The sequence below is a fragment of the Leucopleurus acutus genome (assembly GCF_964270905.1).
Source record: "Leucopleurus acutus genome assembly, chromosome: 11".
In the NCBI taxonomy this organism is placed as follows: domain Eukaryota; kingdom Metazoa; phylum Chordata; class Mammalia; order Artiodactyla; family Delphinidae; genus Leucopleurus; species Leucopleurus acutus.
Window position 1 is genome coordinate 17901443 of NC_139152.1, and position 17658 is coordinate 17919100.

At 37.3% G+C, this 17658-nt stretch overlaps 1 protein-coding gene across 1 annotated transcript in view; it reads right to left on the reverse strand.

Moving 5' to 3' along the window:
* Positions 1–17658, reverse strand: part of ABCC9 (ATP binding cassette subfamily C member 9) — a 147304-nt gene that overhangs the window by 67202 nt on the left and 62444 nt on the right. The window contains exons 19-23 of the mRNA XM_082849932.1: positions 16716–16821; positions 7298–7336; positions 5782–5883; positions 3533–3617; positions 2099–2179 (exon numbers count right to left, since the gene is read on the reverse strand). Coding sequence (XP_082706058.1) covers positions 2099–2179; positions 3533–3617; positions 5782–5883; positions 7298–7336; positions 16716–16821 — 413 coding nt within the window. The remainder of the gene's footprint in view (positions 1–2098; positions 2180–3532; positions 3618–5781; positions 5884–7297; positions 7337–16715; positions 16822–17658) is intronic.

The window sequence follows — 17658 nt, forward strand, 5'->3', positions numbered from 1 at the left end:
CCTGCGTCTAGCAAGTCTATCGGTGCTATTTCTCCAACAGCATTTGCTCACCTCGTGTCTTTGTGTCACATTTTGGTAATTCTCACGGTACTTTCAAACTTTTTCATTATTATTGTATTACACTGACCTATGATCAAGGATCTTTGATGTGACTATTGCAAGAAGATTATCACTTACTGAAGGCTCAGATGATGGGTAGCATGTTTTATCAATGATGTATTTTTTAATTAAGGTATGTACATTGTTTTTTTAGACATAATGCTATTGCACGCTTAAGAGATTACAGTACAGTAAACATAACTTTTGTAGGCACTGGGAAACCCAAAAAATCACGTGACTCGCACTTTACTGCGATGCTCGCTTTATTACGATGATCTGGAACCAAACCTGCAGTATCTCCAAGGTATGTCTATATGATTTAGATTAAAGACCTTGAGATGGGAAGATTATCCTGATGGGTCTAAGCTAATTACAGGAATCCTTGAAAGCTGAGAACTTCCCCAGATGTGAAGAGAGGGAGAAGTGAGTAGTAAAAATGGTCAGAGATGCTGGCTTTGAAGATGAAGGAAGGCAGCTGGGAGCCAAGGAATGTGGGCAACTTCTAGAAGCTGGAAAAGGCAAGGAAGCCTTTTCTACCCGGTAGCCTCCAGAAGGGAACACAGCCCTGCAGACACTCTGATCTCAGCTGTGTGAGACCCATGTCGGATATCCAACCTACTGAACTACAGGATAATAAATTTGTATTGTGTAAACCACCAATTATGGCGATTTGTTATAGCAACCCATACACGGACCAACGAGGAAAGGCTGCCTCAAAGATAAGCAATCTGTCTTCAGAGAGAGTCATCGAGAAGCTGTTAGAGATGATATGAAAAGCAATTCTATAATGAATGGCCGGGAATCCACAGTGGGAGCACTATGACTTCTTTGAATCTCATGATGCTACAACTGAAGTAAGGGTCATTAAATTGAAGGCAGTGGAATGAAATGGAGTAGAATATTACATTCAGAGAACCTCTGTCTCTTTCAGATTTCCAAGTCACTTGGTCCTCAGGTGGTTCAATCATTACTTCATCCCAAAGTTCAAGAGGTCATTTCTAGTTGCAGGTCCACCCATTATGAAAAGGATTTATAATTACGTAGGTTACTGCTAGATACTGGTATAGCTTTTATGGTGGTGTTTTCTGGAACATTTGGGGGACAGGTATTCTTAGGGACATTAACCTGAAGTGCACTTCCACCACTATGTCCAAATTCTACTCCCATCCCCAGTAATGGATCCAAATTTAGTGGAAAACTCCACAAAATTTGAAGATATTCGATTTTAGATGGAGTGAAAACTCTAAAGGAGGTTGGAGAACCAGGTTTATAAATGGTTAATAACTGCACAGAAGGAGAAAGCAGGGGAAGGAGGTATTTACATAGGCTGCTGGTCTCTAATATACACTGTCTATTTGTAAGCTAAGTTATTTTGGTTACATCCTTCTGGAGAAACCAAACTAGAGCAAATTCATAATCAACATAATCATCAAATTTTATTTGTGGATCCACAGGAGAAGCAAGTTATCAACCCAGGATATAAATACAAGACAATCATCTATGGAGCTTTTTCAAGATACAGATTCTAAACTCTGCCTTTATAGATTATGATTCAGTAGGTCTAGGCTAGTATCAAGATTTCTAAGAATACTTTCAGGAAGCTTCACAGATAGATCTTATCCACAGCCTGAGCTGCATACTTACTAACCCCTATGTCCACCAAGAGTATATTTTCCAGCCCCTCTTTTTTTGCTAGCAAATATAAATGAGAAGACCTATGGTCCTGTCCAGTTCATCCAGCACCATCCATTCTCTTTCATTAATGATCCTCATGAGTTAAAAACTCATATAAGTAACGATTTGGGCACCTCAGTCCCTCTGGATCCCCCAACTCTCATCTGGATGTTGATTTGATTGGTACTCGGAGGATTTGTCTCCCTTTAATTCTCTGTAATTTCACAAGTTAAACCGTCTTTCCTTGAGTTACTTGTCTCTTTAAGGACTCATTTGTCCAGAGGGAAAAATGAAATAGAAAGAAACAAAAAGCCCATATTCTTACCAAGAAGACAATGTTGGTATTTTGATAGAGAGCTCGGGCCACACAGATTCTTTGCCTCTGACCCCCACTCAAGTTGATGCCCTAGAGAAGAAATATCCATAAACATCCACCTTTTATATTAGTAGATGATCTGTTGATTAAAAAATTCCCTTTAAAATACAAACTTCTCTAAAAGAATCTTAAATTAATGGTAATTTATTAATTCAACTGTGATAACATTAGTAAGATAAAATGCAAGCTGTTTAGTGGTCAATACTTGAATTATATTAAGGTAATTTCTGACTGATAACATTAATCCTCTTTTCACTCTGATAGAGAACTCTGCTGTACCGAAGCATTAATAACCATAAACCAAGGTGAGTGCTGAAGATGCAAGTAATCCCCAAACTGTTTCTAGTTTCATGCATTGTGTCTGTAGTATACTGAACATATGCCTTTTAAATTCGATATTACAAGTTTTTTTCAACAGAACTACACAGCAATATGCTTTTATAATCAAGTACTGATTATAAAAATTTGAAAAACTAATATTTATTGAGCATTTAGTATGCACCAGGCTGATGTGAATGGCTTTCCATTCCTTATTTCTATTATTCGTCAGAGCAATTTCCCCAGTGTAGGCATTATTCCCCACGGGGAAATGAAGACTCAAAGAAGTCCAGGTCATGTCTTAAGCACTCTACTAGGTTACAATAAAGAACAGCCATGAATAACACAGACTACAGAGTTGGACTAATCCCACCTGCACCAATGACTCTGACTGGGCAAGTTCCTTAACCTTTCTCAGCCTTGGTCTTCTTGGCTGCAATACACTGATAACAAAACACCCACATAACAGATTTGCTGTAAAAGTAAATAATACACATAAAGCCTTTTGCCCAGTACTTGCCACCTATAAGAGTCAAAAATTGTAGCCAGCATTGTTATAAATGATTACGTACAGGTATAAATATTTTTCAGCTAGTCATAGAACGGTATGATGCCAATGTAAAACCTGTTTACACAAAGAAAAAAGAACCCTTTAACAGGAATAAATGGATGTTGACAAGAGTGGAAGAAGTTGTCGGAAGCAATCTCAGTTTCCAAACCAATTTAAAGTAAACTCCAAGTAAGTAAAAATACATTTGATCAAAGTCAGGGACTGCTTCCTTTCCCTTGAGAACTCTCAAGCAGCTGGCAAAATGTGAAGTGTATGCTGGTTAGTCAACAAATACCTAAGAGACGTGGCATTAAGAACTCCTGTGCTCATGTTCCCAGAACTTGTCACTAGGAAAACACATAATTCCAGAGCTCTCAGATTTTCTCATGCTCCATGAAAAGTTAAAGACAACCAGAAGACTTTTCTAGATTTGTGTTCATTGTCTAATTAAACTACACATAAGAAGACTTTTCTAGATTTGTGTTCATTGTCTAATTAAACTACACATAGCTTACCCTCTCTCCAATTTCAGTTTGGTCTCCGAATGGTAGTAAGTCAATATCCGGCTGAAGAGAACAGGCATCTGTGACAGCTTTGTACCTTTGGGAGAAAATATTTTGAGTTTTTAGATCACTATTAACATACTGCCCATAAACTAAGTCCCAGGTCCAATGTCTTGGAAGCTGAAATAAAACACTTATTGAACAATTTAGTATATACTAGCCTCTACACTAGGCTTGTAGATACAAAGATAAATAGATATTTGTTCCCACTTTTATAATACTATTAACAAGGATCTACTGTATAGCAGAGGGAACTATATTCAATGTCTTGTAATAACGTATAATGGAAAAGAATCTGAAAAAGAATAGATATAAATAAGTACAACTAAATCACTTTGCTGTATACCTGAAACTAACAAAACATTGTAAATTATACTTCAGTGAAAAAAGTGGTTAAAATTTTTTTTAAAAAACTATTAAATGGAGCAGAATATTGACATAGAAACATATAATAAAAATGTACCTTGTTAGGTACTGAATATAGATGGGCAGGTATAAAGTGCTCCTAGAATACACAGGAAGACATGACCGACTGCTCTGAGAAATTAGTGACATCTTTGAGAGGGGGCGAGTTGTAAGGTGTATCCAGAAAGATGAGCTGTAATTTGCCAGGAATGAAAATGAGGGAAGGGAGGCTTAAGGAACTGCACGAAGGTGAACAAGTTCACGGTGCATGTGAGGGATAAGAGGAGGCTCACTGGGGCTAACGCATGGGTTACAGGTGGGGAATCTGTGTCCACAATCAAGATGCTGAAGGGAGGAGAAAACGGAAGAAGATGAGGACTGATGTACTCAAGTTGACCTAAGGCTGGATCTGCAAATTGGACGGACTGGAAATACAGGGAAGCATGGGCACTGGGCGTGCTAGGGAAAATATCAATGGTTTCATTTTCTCAATCACCTGGCCTTAAAATATTCAAGTCATTCTTGATTCTTCCCTTTTCTTCCCCCTGCTCTTATTTTGTCCATTCTTATTCTAGAATGCTTTTCTGTCAACCATCTCTTCTTCTTCCATTTCTACAGTCACTGCCAAGTGCAGGCAACAAACACCGCATGCCTGGGTCATTATCCCATCAAACTTCTAAATGTCTTTTTGCTCCTAATACAGATTCATCCCACATAAACCTCTTACGACGCTGCCAGAGCACATTCACTTTGTCAGTCCCCTTTCTAACACTTGCTGTGCCTCCCGAGAATGTCAGATTTATATCCGGCTGGCTTTTAAGGCACTTGACTGTCTCATCTCAGCCTTCCTTTACAATCTAGTTTGCTGCCATCAATACACACAGATCCCTTTCTGTTTGGTTTGTTCCCAGGCCCCAAACAATCCCATGTAATTTGAGTTTTTCCTCCCACACTTTCCTCTCCCTTCCCCCTTCCTCATGCCTCTCCCCAGACCTAATTTTCCTTACCTTTCAGAACCCAGCTCAGGGTCTTAGGACACTCCCTACCCCTCATGCAGGTGGCTTAAGGAAAGGATCTTGCCTTTGTACACTCGAGCGGGTGTTTAAAAGATGATTGAAAGAGGAGGTATTCTGGTTGCTCCGAGTAACCAGACCCCTCAGATCCCGTATTCCTTTTCTTCTGTCCACGGTTAACCCTTCTTCTGCTCCTTACTGAGATTTTTCTTCTGTTTACCAACAACCTCAGCACCATGCCCGCCTCCTCCCCACACATACACACACACTTCGGTTTCGGCTGTTTATTTTTGGTGTACAAATTCTTCTCAATAATTGTATAGGATGGGCTGAAACTTCCAACGAGGCTTCTCTTACAAGAGTTGACTTAATAGACCGGGTGATGAGGACGGATGCAGGGGCAAACAGAGAAGAAAGGAAGTCCCGATACAAAGACTCCAGAACCAGGGGATAAGGGTGGGGGGATAAATTGGGAGACTGGGATTGACATATACACTCTACTATATGTAAAATAGATAACTAATAAGAACCTGCTCTATAGCACAGGGAACTCTACTCAATACTCTGTAATGGCCTATGTGGGAAAAGAATCTAAAAAACAGTGGATATATGTATATGTGTAACTGGTTCACTTTGCTGTACACCTGAAACTAACACAACATTGTAAATCAACTATAATCCCATAAAAATTTAAAACAAAAAGGCTCCAGAAACCGTGAACCAAAGATAGGGATTAGAAATAGCTGCTCATTTGAGTTCTAAATTTTATACATTCAAAATTACCTCTGTTTGTTGAAAGGACTTCCAAAGGTAATATTTTCTTCCACTGTAGCATTTAATAGCCAAGGCTTTTGAGCTGCGTAAGCCACAGAATACCTGTTCCTACTGGAAAATGGAAAAGAAAAACAAAACACAGCAAGGGTGCTGTGCTGAATCTTTATTTTAGTACAACAAAGAAAAATGAAAGTTGATAAAATATCTCAAAGACAGAAATGGGGAACTTCTAAAAGAGAACATTTTAACAACCATCAACCTTATTAATTAATGGTTAAATATTCCACTAAATTAAAGGGATGAGAACTTAATTAAAACAACACACAAGGTGCAAATTTTATATTGGTATGCTAAAGAAGTATTTTATGGTATGAACCATTAATTAAAATGTTATTTTTTAAAATGACTATAATTTTAAAAATAATTTAAAGATAAATAGCAATTAATTCTAATAGCCACGGATATTTCACTTTATATTAAAAGCATTTTACATAACTCTGAATTTTATATGAATATCTTTTAAAAGATGTGAATTAATACTGTAATTATAGTATGTGTTTGTGGCTTAATTGCATGAACATATTTTAAAATAATAGATAATATTAATAGATAATATAAATATTTCAAAACAAAGAGTGATCTTGAGGAGTCCATTTCAATAACGAAACTACATATTTCAATACATATTGAAATAGTTTATTTTTAAAAAGTGATAGCCTCCTCCCTGTCCCCCATTTTTTTGGCTTGCAAATTCTACCAGATGTCTATACATCAGATTTTAATTTGCAATAATTAGGAAAATGCATGTGAGTTGAAGATACAGAAGATGATGAGATTGGGGTAGGGAAGGGGTCAGCTTAAAATTCACACTTCCACAGTTAGTTTATGGTCTGTAAGTACTAACTAAGGAATTAATGTTAAAAAAGAATAAAGTTAAGAAAAAAAAGTAGTTAGAAATGCTCAGTGATCATCCTGAAACATTATGTCTTAGGAGGTTAGAAGGCATGATAATATACAGTACGCTAGCAGTCTCTTAGAAAACCATCTGTGTGGTAAAACAGTGGTTCCCAACCTCTGGCATGTCTGTTTCCCCCTCCCTGCCCCGGGTCCTTTAAGGTTTTTTTTTGTTTTTAATGGATGAAGCACTCGGCTCTCCAGCTCCAGCTTAGAAGCAGATCCCATCACATTTTAACTCATAAACAATATACATATTAATTCTTATGCAATTTTATCTTAGGAAATCCCAAATCCAATTGGCTAAGAACATTTGAGTTTCAGCCAAAGTTGAGACCCATGTCACTCATGGAGAAGGTAACAGTTGACACAATGGGCCATTTTGTTTGGCAAATTAATTCTTTTAGCAGCCTCCAAATGTTGGGAACTACTGCTACTGGAAATATTGCTAGCGCATTTTAATAAATGACTTTGTACATTATCAGAATGAATAAAATGACTAGGAGTAAGAGATGGAATATCAGGTAAAGTCTGAGGAAGGAAGTTACGCAGATTAAAATAGAAATAATACCTTCTGGTTGCTTCAAAAGAAGGTTCAGATTCATTTACACTGCAAGTGTGGCAAACAATGTTCATTAATTATGAAATATAAATATAGAATGAATGAGTGTACATATCAGGTAAAAGATAAACATTGAACATATAAAATAGCTACATTTCCCAAATAGTTTTTGATATTAGTCCCAAAGACAAACCAGATAAATGACCGTCTTCTTTCACATCTTCATCAGTGAAGAAATAATTACTTAGTAAGCTTCCAAAAGAAGGACAGCGCTGTTCTCTTTCATATTTAATTTGGGTTCATACAATGGACATGTTCTAGCCCCAACTCTGCTCCAACTACCTGTGTAGATTTAGGTAAACTTTGCAGAACAGTTTCCTAGTTTATACAAGAATTTGATGTTTCCAAGCGCTCCCTACCTTTAATATTTGAATTTAATCTATCTAAATTCCTAAGCAGTTACCCTAAGGCATAACAAGAAATACTTTTTGCTCTCTAAACTTGAAGGGTTTAGACACAGCCTGGCCCTTAAGGAACTGGTAAGAAAGACAGACATGCACAATGCATGGTCACACTGTAACATTTTGGTATAATTAATTACTGATTGATATTATTTATGTAAAACAAGGTGTTTGGCTAATTAAATTTAGTTATATCTATTTCATTGGGGAAAAAACACCCGAGGACCTATTTTTTTATTATTCTAAATTTTCATATTTTAGTTGAACTCCATCATTCTGAATTCAAAAACCACACACATAATTAAAATCTACAAGAACTCCAAGAATAGATCCTATTTCACTTTGGAAAGCATCATATGCTTTTGTGGAGAAAACGTACCTAAGTACATTGCTTGGTGATGTTTGGCTTAGTGTTTCTAATGATAAGATTTTCACAACTGCACATTTCTGATGACATCATGGGGTGGTTAATAGAGGTATGGAAAAACAATCTCAGACTGAAACTTCCCTCCCAATAATGATTATTCTCTGATTTAAGTTGCTCATAAAAATAATGAAATGCACAATTTCCCAAGTGATATTTTCCACACAATATGCTTTAGATGCCAAAAAATTTGGATTTCATTTTATTTTTTTTAGTGGTAAGAAAACCAATAAATGAACTCAATGGTTTTATTTAATCTGAGGAAGAGAGAAAACAGATGAGGAAGAGCAGGTGTATGGCAGAAATTAATGAATTAATTTTCCTATTGGCCATCCAGGTGGAAATGTCCATCAGACACTTGAAAATGTCAGCCCGAACTGGAGATATGAATTTGGAAGTCACCAATTTTTTTCAATTACTATTGATTAACTCCAACTATATGTATTTAGTATCAATTGAAAAATATTTATTGATCACCCCCTAGTGCCAAAATACTAGAGATACAGTAAACAAAGAAAAGTCATTCCTTCTTTCATGTTGCTTTCTGTTTGGTGGGAGTGTGACAAAGGAATAAACACCATGATAGGTGAAGCAAAAGGTGATATTAGAGCACAGATGAAGGACACCCAATCCACCTTTGGCAAACCAGGGTAAATAGAGGAGTTGATACCAGAGGGATAAAAGTGGGCTAGATGGAGAAAAGGTGAAGAATATTTCAGACCAAATAAAATACATATTGGATGACCTTAAAGTATCCTGGTCATACAAGGAGCTGATATAAATTTACCATTTCTGAAATGTGGGTGTCAATGGTGAGAGAAGAAAAGTATGAATTTTAAAAACAAGTGGTGAACAGCCATAGCGAAGGGGCTCATAAACCATTTTACAGAGTTTGAACTTTTCCACAGAGCCACAGAAAACACTAAAAGGATTTAAGCAAGAAAGAGATAACACGTTCAGTTTAGAAATATCACTCCAGTTGCAGAAAGTAACAAATAAATTGGAGGGAGCAAGATGGGCGGTAATACAGAGAGCCTTGAAGGCTGTCAGATACTGGAGATGAGAACGCAGTGCCCTGACTTTGGGTGATGGTGAATGAATGAAGAGAAGTGGACACGTTCATTCAAAGATATCTAGGATTGTGTGATTGACAAGATGGGAAGGGATGGAAGGGAGGAAGGAGTGACAGACAGGGGACACAGATGAGGAAACGTATATGGTGAGGGAAGATATAAAATTTAGAATCAGACACATTCAGTTTGAGATACCTAAGGGATGTCAGAAGGACCATGGCCAGAAAGCAGAATTTGAAGCTCAGGAGAGAGATCTGGTAAACAAATGAAGCCTTTGGGATGATTTTCCCTCATGATATATGCCTCAGATCCCAAGGACTTTGGATTCCTTCCTTTACTAGTGAAAAGCCAATAAATGACTTCAGCAATGCTATCACAACGAAGTGAACAAAGAAGCAGGAGCAGATAGAGGAAACTAATATCATGGGAAGCTATGTGATGGCCCAGCAAGTATATATAGAGGCAGAAAAGAAGGGGACAAAGACGGAACCTTGAAAAACATCACTATTTAACAAATGGCCAAGGAAGAGACATCTGCAGAAGGGACTGAGAGAAGCAGGCAAAAGTTCTACGAGGAAAACTTGACTGTGAGTTTCACTGGAAACTAAGCAAGGAAACCTTCTGAAGAAGAAAGGTTATGGGCGACAACGTCAAGTGGACAGGAGGTCAAAGGGGGAAGGGGAGGGTGGGACGAATTGGGAGACTAGGAATGACACACATACACTACCGTGGGTAAAATAGATAGCTAGTGGGAACCTGCTGTGTAGCACAGGGAGCTCAGCTTTGGTGCTCTGTGACGACCTAGATGGGTGGGATGGTGGGGATGGGAAGGAGGTCCAAGAGGGAGGGGATATAGGTGTACATATAGCTGATTCACTTTGTTGTACAGCAGAAACTAACACAACATTGTAAAGCAATTATACTCCAATAAAAAATAAATAATTTTTTTTAAAGTGCACAGTGAATTTAATAACTAGGATGGCACTGATGGACTGGATAAGAATAGTTTCAGTGGAGTGGCAGAGGTAGACATGAGACTGCAGTAGACTGAGGCGAGAGGAGAATAAAAGGAACTGGAGGGAAAGAGGAACGACTTTTATTAATTTATTTAAAATATTTATTTATTGTAGCTCCACCAGGTCTTAGTTGGGGCATGCAGATTCTTAGTTGCTGCATGCGTGCGGGAACTAGTTCCCCAACCAGGGATTGAACCTGGGCCCACTGCATTGGGAGCATGGAATCTCACCCACTGGACCACCAGGGAAGTCCCAGGAAAGGCCTTTTTATCTACAAAAAGAAGGTGAGAGAGTGGTAGTTGAAAGGGGCTGTGGGCTGAGATTAGAAAGATAATAGGGATGGAGATGGAAAGAGAGAGAGAGAGAGAGAGAGAGAGAGAGAGAGAGAGAAGAGTCCTGTGTGTCTACAAAGAGAAATGGAAAGAGTCCAGGTCTGGGTTAGATATGAAGTAGATGAAAAGCAAAAGACAACATGCTTGGCTTGAGGGTGTCTCAGTCTAGGAAGGAGACCAGCCCACATTATTTATTTGAACAAACTGCAGAGGGACCAGAAAAGAAGGTACATTTCAGTCCACCTGGGAAATTAGAGAAGATTTTGTCAAAGACACAACATCAGAGTTGACACCAGAAAAAAGAGTGAGGCCACCAACCTGGGAGAGGGCATTACAGAGGAGGTATGTGTATTTGAAAACTACCTGCAGTCCAGTGTTACTGGAACACAATGGAAAGGGTGGGTGGAATGGCAGGATAAGAATTTAAGAAGTTAGATAGGGACCACATCGGGAAAGGCCCTTTTATGCAAAGGTGTCTAGAATATTTCTTCTACGCTTTGGCCAGTCAAGAAAGAATTATAAGCAAGAAGAAAGTAATTAGATTTTCATGTCAAAAGGTAAATCTCACAACAGTGTAAAGAAAGGTGAGGGAGTGAGTAGTTCACAGTGAGTAGTTCACAAATGCGATTAAGTACCTGAACCAGGAAAATTAAAATAGATACAAAAATGGAAGAACAGACATAAGAAAAGTGATTGGTTGCATTTTGCAGGCGATAGAGAAAGACGAATCTAGGTTGAATCCTTGACCTCTGACTTGGCCTCCTACCAACTGATTTCAGGGGGTGAGAACACAACCCTTCCAGGATACAGGCGGAGAAGCAGGTTTTGGAAACATGAGCTCAGTTTGGATGTGTTCAATTTGGAGCTTGTATAAGGCTTTTTGGAGGAGCTATTAGGTTTTCAGAAGAAGGTTCTTGGCCAGAAATGTACACTGGTGTGTCATTAGTACTTAGAGAGAAAACTGAAGTCAAAGATATAAATAAAGGAAGGGGATCCTACAGTAGACTGTATATTCTTCCTCACCTTCCATCCCCACTCGTATTGCAGCTCCTTACGGTTTAACTCATTAATTTTGGCTTATTCTTAAAATGTAAGTTCAAGGATCATTCATGTATGCCTCCCCCCTAAAACAACCTTGTTGATCCCACAAACTCAACTCAGGTCACCTATGATTTGTTCTTATAAAACCCTGTACTTTTTCTTCCTGATATTTAAAATATTTAACCAAATAATTTTGAAACTACTTTCTTACTTCCTCATGGCCTTTCCGGCTGAACACTACGCTTCATGAGAATAGGGGGCTGGTTTCCCTTGTTCAGTTATCTACCCCCAACAATGAATACAATGATATGCCTGTTACAGGTGTCCAATACACATTTTAAACAAATGAATAAGTAAAAGTATCATGGAAACCAAGAAAGGAGTTGGTTTCAGGGAGTCATCCATGGTGAACAGTTTCAAAAGCTATGGAGAAGTTAAGCATGATTGAGAACAAATTATGACAATTGAGCATTTAGGCAGTCATGACGAGAACAAGGAGGTTAAGTGTGGGTAGATTCTTCTTTTAAAAGGAGAAATGCTCCCGTTGTTTATGAGATAGGAAAGACCTTTTTTAAAAACGGAGGATCATGGGAATTCCCTGGTGGTCCAGTAGTTAAGACTTCACCTTCCAATGCAGTGGGTGAGGGTTCCATCCCTGGTCGGAGAGCTAAGATCCCACATGCCTTGTGGCCAAAACACCAAAACATAAAACAGAAGCAATACTGTAACAAATTCAATAAAGACTTTAAAAATGGTCCACATCAAAAAAATCTTTAAAAATAAAATAAAATAAAATGGAGGACCATGGAATGAGGAGGGCAAGAAATTAAAGACTTCTATCAGAAAGAAGGGTTAATTCATGTAGTAACGTCATGCAAAAGGCAAAACAGCATATGGAGGATCTTCACTTCTGAAGTCCTCCCCTTGCAGGATTTAGATATATTTTCCTTTAAGAGTAAAAGTTAAATCACATATACTAGTTTCAGAGGAAGAAAGAAAAGGTAGATATAGATCCATTTGTAGGTAGTCATTTCCCATGAACAAATTAAAAAATTATCCTCTTTCATTTTCCATGAGTAATGTAGCCCTTAACTTCTAGAGACCACCTCTCCAAACTTTTCACTTAACGATATGTTTAATCAAATTCAACTGAGGAAGGTTATTTTCTTCTCTTCCTAAATAAATAAACAGAGTTGGCTCCGAATTCCAACATCAGATCTTATCTGATTACACGAAAATCACCGGTTCCATGTCTGTAGACTCATCGTCCACCATTCGATGTGGCAGTGAACAGTGATGAAGGCAAGCGAGAAAGCGAGGAGGTCAAATGGAAAATCCCCTTCTGGACAATGGCATCCAATTTCACTTCCACATGCAGGGTTTTGTGTGTATTTTCCTTCAAGAGTAAAAGTTAAACTTGGTATTCTAGCAACTTCCAAGTTCATGGTTGGTACCTTACGGAATGGGAAAGAGTGACTTTTGCAAGCTTAAATCAGGAACAATATTTGGAAGAAGGGGAGCTAGACGTGGGCGCAAATATGCTATATCATGTCTGATCCAGGTAAGCTGACTCATGTTATCACCCCTTCATGTCAGGCAACATCACACGAAAAGGAGTAACTCCTCAATTCGCCAGTCCTAGAGTAACTCAGCCATTGTTATAAAGCCAATTAGCAAATTAGCACCAAGACATTAGCAAACAGAACATCATGACAGATGGGGTCTGACAGAATGGCTGATGGCACGGGCAAGGTGGAAGAAAAAGAAAGGGAAACCAAAGATAAATGATGGCTATGTCTCACATGATTACCACAATTATTACACATTCTGGACTCCCTCATTGGAACGGTCCATCGGGTAAAGAGTTTTATTTAGTCCTAGTTCCTAAGATGTCAGTAGGAATTATTATTTATCATGACAATCAGGAAAGGACAACTTCAGTCAGGCAGGACATTTGCTTTTCAACAAATGCAGAGCACACCCAGATGCAGGGGCAAGAACCCTGGCATTCTGACAAGTTTGGAGAATTTTTCAGTCCCTGCCTCATCTCTCTCTCCTTTCTCTTCTGGGGCTACTGCATGTCAGACTAGGTCAAACATAGCAATTGCCAAGGAGGCATCTATGTATAAATTTCTTTGTGTACCAAGTTCTACCCATGTAGGTCTGTCCTGGATGAGCAACAGTGCCTTCTCTCCCACCCAAAGTAAATATTTCTTGCTGCACCAGGACAGAGTACTTTACAGGACTTTGGTCCTGCCATCTATGAGGACACATTTAAAAATAAAATTCACGCAACCAGAGATACGTGCAGTGATGAAAGAATGACAGCAAGGCACTTGGTGCTTTACCATAACATTTAGTTTATTGCTTTGCTTTATTTTGTTTTGAGCTTTAAAAATTCGGCAAACAATTCAGTCTGCTGCGGTAAAGTACTTCTTTGCATTTACACACCATCAACCTATCAATATTGGTAATTTCTAAATTAGCTTTATTCTAATAACGTTTATATGCCTTTCCTTATTGGACTAGGCACCATTTTTTTTTCCAGGATGAAAATTCATTGCAAATAACTCTTTTAAAAGGGTCAGTATTCTCTGAACATTCCTGATTTGAAAATACGTTTTATCAGATATTAAGGATACCATGGAAAAAAATTAAGTAGTTCTCGTAAATAAAGAAAAATAAAACTTCTGTTAGCTTATCTAATCTCTTAAGGGGTTAGTTTTTAATTTGTGTGTGTGTCAGATAAACCCAAATATTTTTTGAAGAAAATTTCAGTCCTTTCTGCCATGAAGAGATGGGATTATTGTCTATTAAGGCAAGTATTCATAAAGGGATGATTTTTAAATTATAGTGATTCTATAAATACTTAGAATTTTCTTAAATCCTTTCTCACATCTTCATTCTATTGGCTCTGACTTTAAGATATAACCTTTTCTTAGCTTTTTTAAAATTAGGATCCATGGGAGATATTTCTTTCTTATTTCTTTAAAAAAAAAAACCTTAAACTTTATTAAGTATTTGTGTGTTTTTTATCTCGTTTCCCTCTTTGACTAGCTTTCATGAAGCTCAGAGTGGAATTTGGGACCCATGTGTTATAAACATGCAAGACTCCAATGCATGGATTTCTACCTATTAATTGCTCAGATTATTATTTAAACCTTATTTTCCTTCTTGATATCTTTATTTTTCAGGCTTTATTATAGTATGTTATATAAAATAATTCACAACTTTCATGAAATTAGATAGGATATAAATGGTATAAATTTGCTTAAGATATATATATATATATATATATATATATATATATATACACCCATATATATATATGTATCTTGCTTAGAAACTCAATAAATAAGTAGACTGTGTAAAATACTTTCCTAATTCCCATATCATTTATTTATCCACTAACAAAATGATAATGATTATTAGTGATAATACTGGGAGTCAATTTGGCCCAAGTGGAGCTAATCTTAAGTAATACTAGAGAAGACTAGATTTTAAGAACATTCTAGAGATATGAAAATAAAATCTCATGCTTTTTCTGTCACATTCTCTCATTCTTTCTCTCTGTTTTAATGCTAGTGAAACAAGGTAAAAACAAAACCCAAATAACTTCATTATAGCCGTACATGTCATACAATATAAGTTAATCCAGTAAAACCTGCTTCTCAAAGCCTGCATCCATCCAAGATGGCAGGTGATGGTGGCAGGGTACACACCACCTAGCATCTGACTTCAGGGAACAACAGGGACCCATCATGAAGCAAACTGCAGGGAACAGCTATTACCGAGCTCTCTACTGGGTAAGCACTAAACAGTTTCATGTCTACCACTCCAACAGGAATAAACTGTACCCTCAACATTTCTCAGCCTCCTTCTTTCACCAAGGATACCAAAAATAGGATTTATAGTTCTGCTGTTTCCAGCTCAAATTTCACATCCAAGCATCTCCGTCTCTTAATTGGAGTTTAAAATAGAGTCTATTCTAAAAATGCCTGTAAATAGTTTTTAACTCATTCTTAAGAGATGCCTGTGTATGTAAACAGTAGATTAAGCCACAATGGAACTTACAATGATAAGAACTAAATGATATTAAAGGACATGTGTAGGTCTAGGGCAAGGTTTCCTCAGTACAACTGACATCTGGAGCCAGATAATTCTTTGTTGTGGGGAGGCGGTCCTGTGCGTTGTAGGATGTCTAGTAGCATTTCTGGCCTCCACTAACTAGATCGGTAGCAGCCCAATTCCCCTAGAATGACAACCAAAAATGTCTCTAGACATTGCCCAATGTCCACTAGGGACAAAATCACACCTGGTTGGGAACCACTGGTCTATAATCCAATATCTTAGATAAACTGTAAACAATTTCTCCATAAACTGCTAATGGGGGAGGGGGGTCTACCAGGTAGATCAAACTAAAGAAATATGATTCATTCTTTATTACACAATTATATAATATTATGGTTCTGAGTCACTTTATTACTACAATGTGCTCTGAAGAACCCCAAACAACCATTCAAATATACAGAAGAAGCACCATGTCTTTGGGGTTGCACAACACACTAGTCTGATCCAGTCATGTCCCTAACTAGACACTTCTAGTGTCTAGTTTAAGTTGGATGTGAAGAGAAAAGGCTGATTTCTCAGCCCCTTATGAAGAGTTTGGAAAAGATTATTTGATATTTCTTCTCTGAATACTGGACCACTAAAGCTCTGTGTGCACATATGCTTTATAAATAATGCAAGTTTTCCATAACTTCTTTGATTATGGGATGAATTTTTACGTTGTATTTCTTTGAGTGTTACCCATATAACTTTCAAAATCTATCTTTACAATCCCAATCTTACTTAAAAGCAACATACAAGTTTCTCTCTGATAAACCTCTGTAATAAATTGCTTTATAATTTTTAATTTACAACATTTAAAGTTTCCACTAATTTGATCTTTTTTTAAGCTATGCTTATTTCTGAGGGGTCCTCAGACTCCTAACACGGAAATCTATTGCTCTAATTTCTTCCCTTGAGAGATCATCAGATGTACGACAGAGCAATAGAAATTAATTAAAAATACACATACTTGCTCCAGTGAACTTTTCCTTCCACTGTCTGCATCTCACCGAGGATGGCAAGGAGAAGAGAGGACTTCCCACATCCCACCTGGCCCACAATCATGGTTAACTGACCTACAGAAAAGAAACAAAGGATAATAACAGGATGAGATGGAATTCACTTAGTAAAATAAAATCAAAACACATTTAGAAGAGGTTGATGTTTCACAATCAATGGGCCAGTTTTGGTCTCCAGCAATAAAGTATTCTAAACAGCTCCCTTCCCTGATACTAAGTTTTTTGGAAAATAGAAGAAAAATTAAAATCTATAGGTCTTGATGTATTATTTTTAAAACTCTCAGAATAACTGACACTAGTAAAGAAAGCTGTGAAATACTTGCATAAATCATCTAGATTATTGTTACCTTTATTATTCAATTCATTCAGGAGAAAAAGGCAATTTTGACTAAAATAGGTAATTGGGCTTAAAATGATTTGGGGGCTGTTCTTAAAATACTTTGATGTGCATGTATAATAGAAAAATCCCAACTACTGACCATGAGGTCAAGTCAAAAACCTAATTCTATTCAATTATCTAGACATTTTAAATAAAAATACCGGGTATTTATGTCTTAAATATCTTGAAAACTTCATCAGGTTTCCTCAGGGATAGAAAACTATTTTCTCATACATCCTTTCTTTAAATTCTTTCTTCAAAAAAATGAGAAATGAACTACTCCATTATTTAAATGCCACAAATCAGCAAATAAACTGAAAGCAATTCATTTGGATGGTAAATAACTTGTCCAAAAGTCCACACTCTGTAGTGTAAGGCAGGCAGGTCTTATAATTCCCAGTCATCCTCACAGTGATACAGGGGTTCATGAGCTTCATGGTGCAAATAAATATTAGTTATGTTTGTCTTGAAAAAGTCTTTCTCTCCTTTTGTTAGTCTCAGTTATGTTGGAAAAC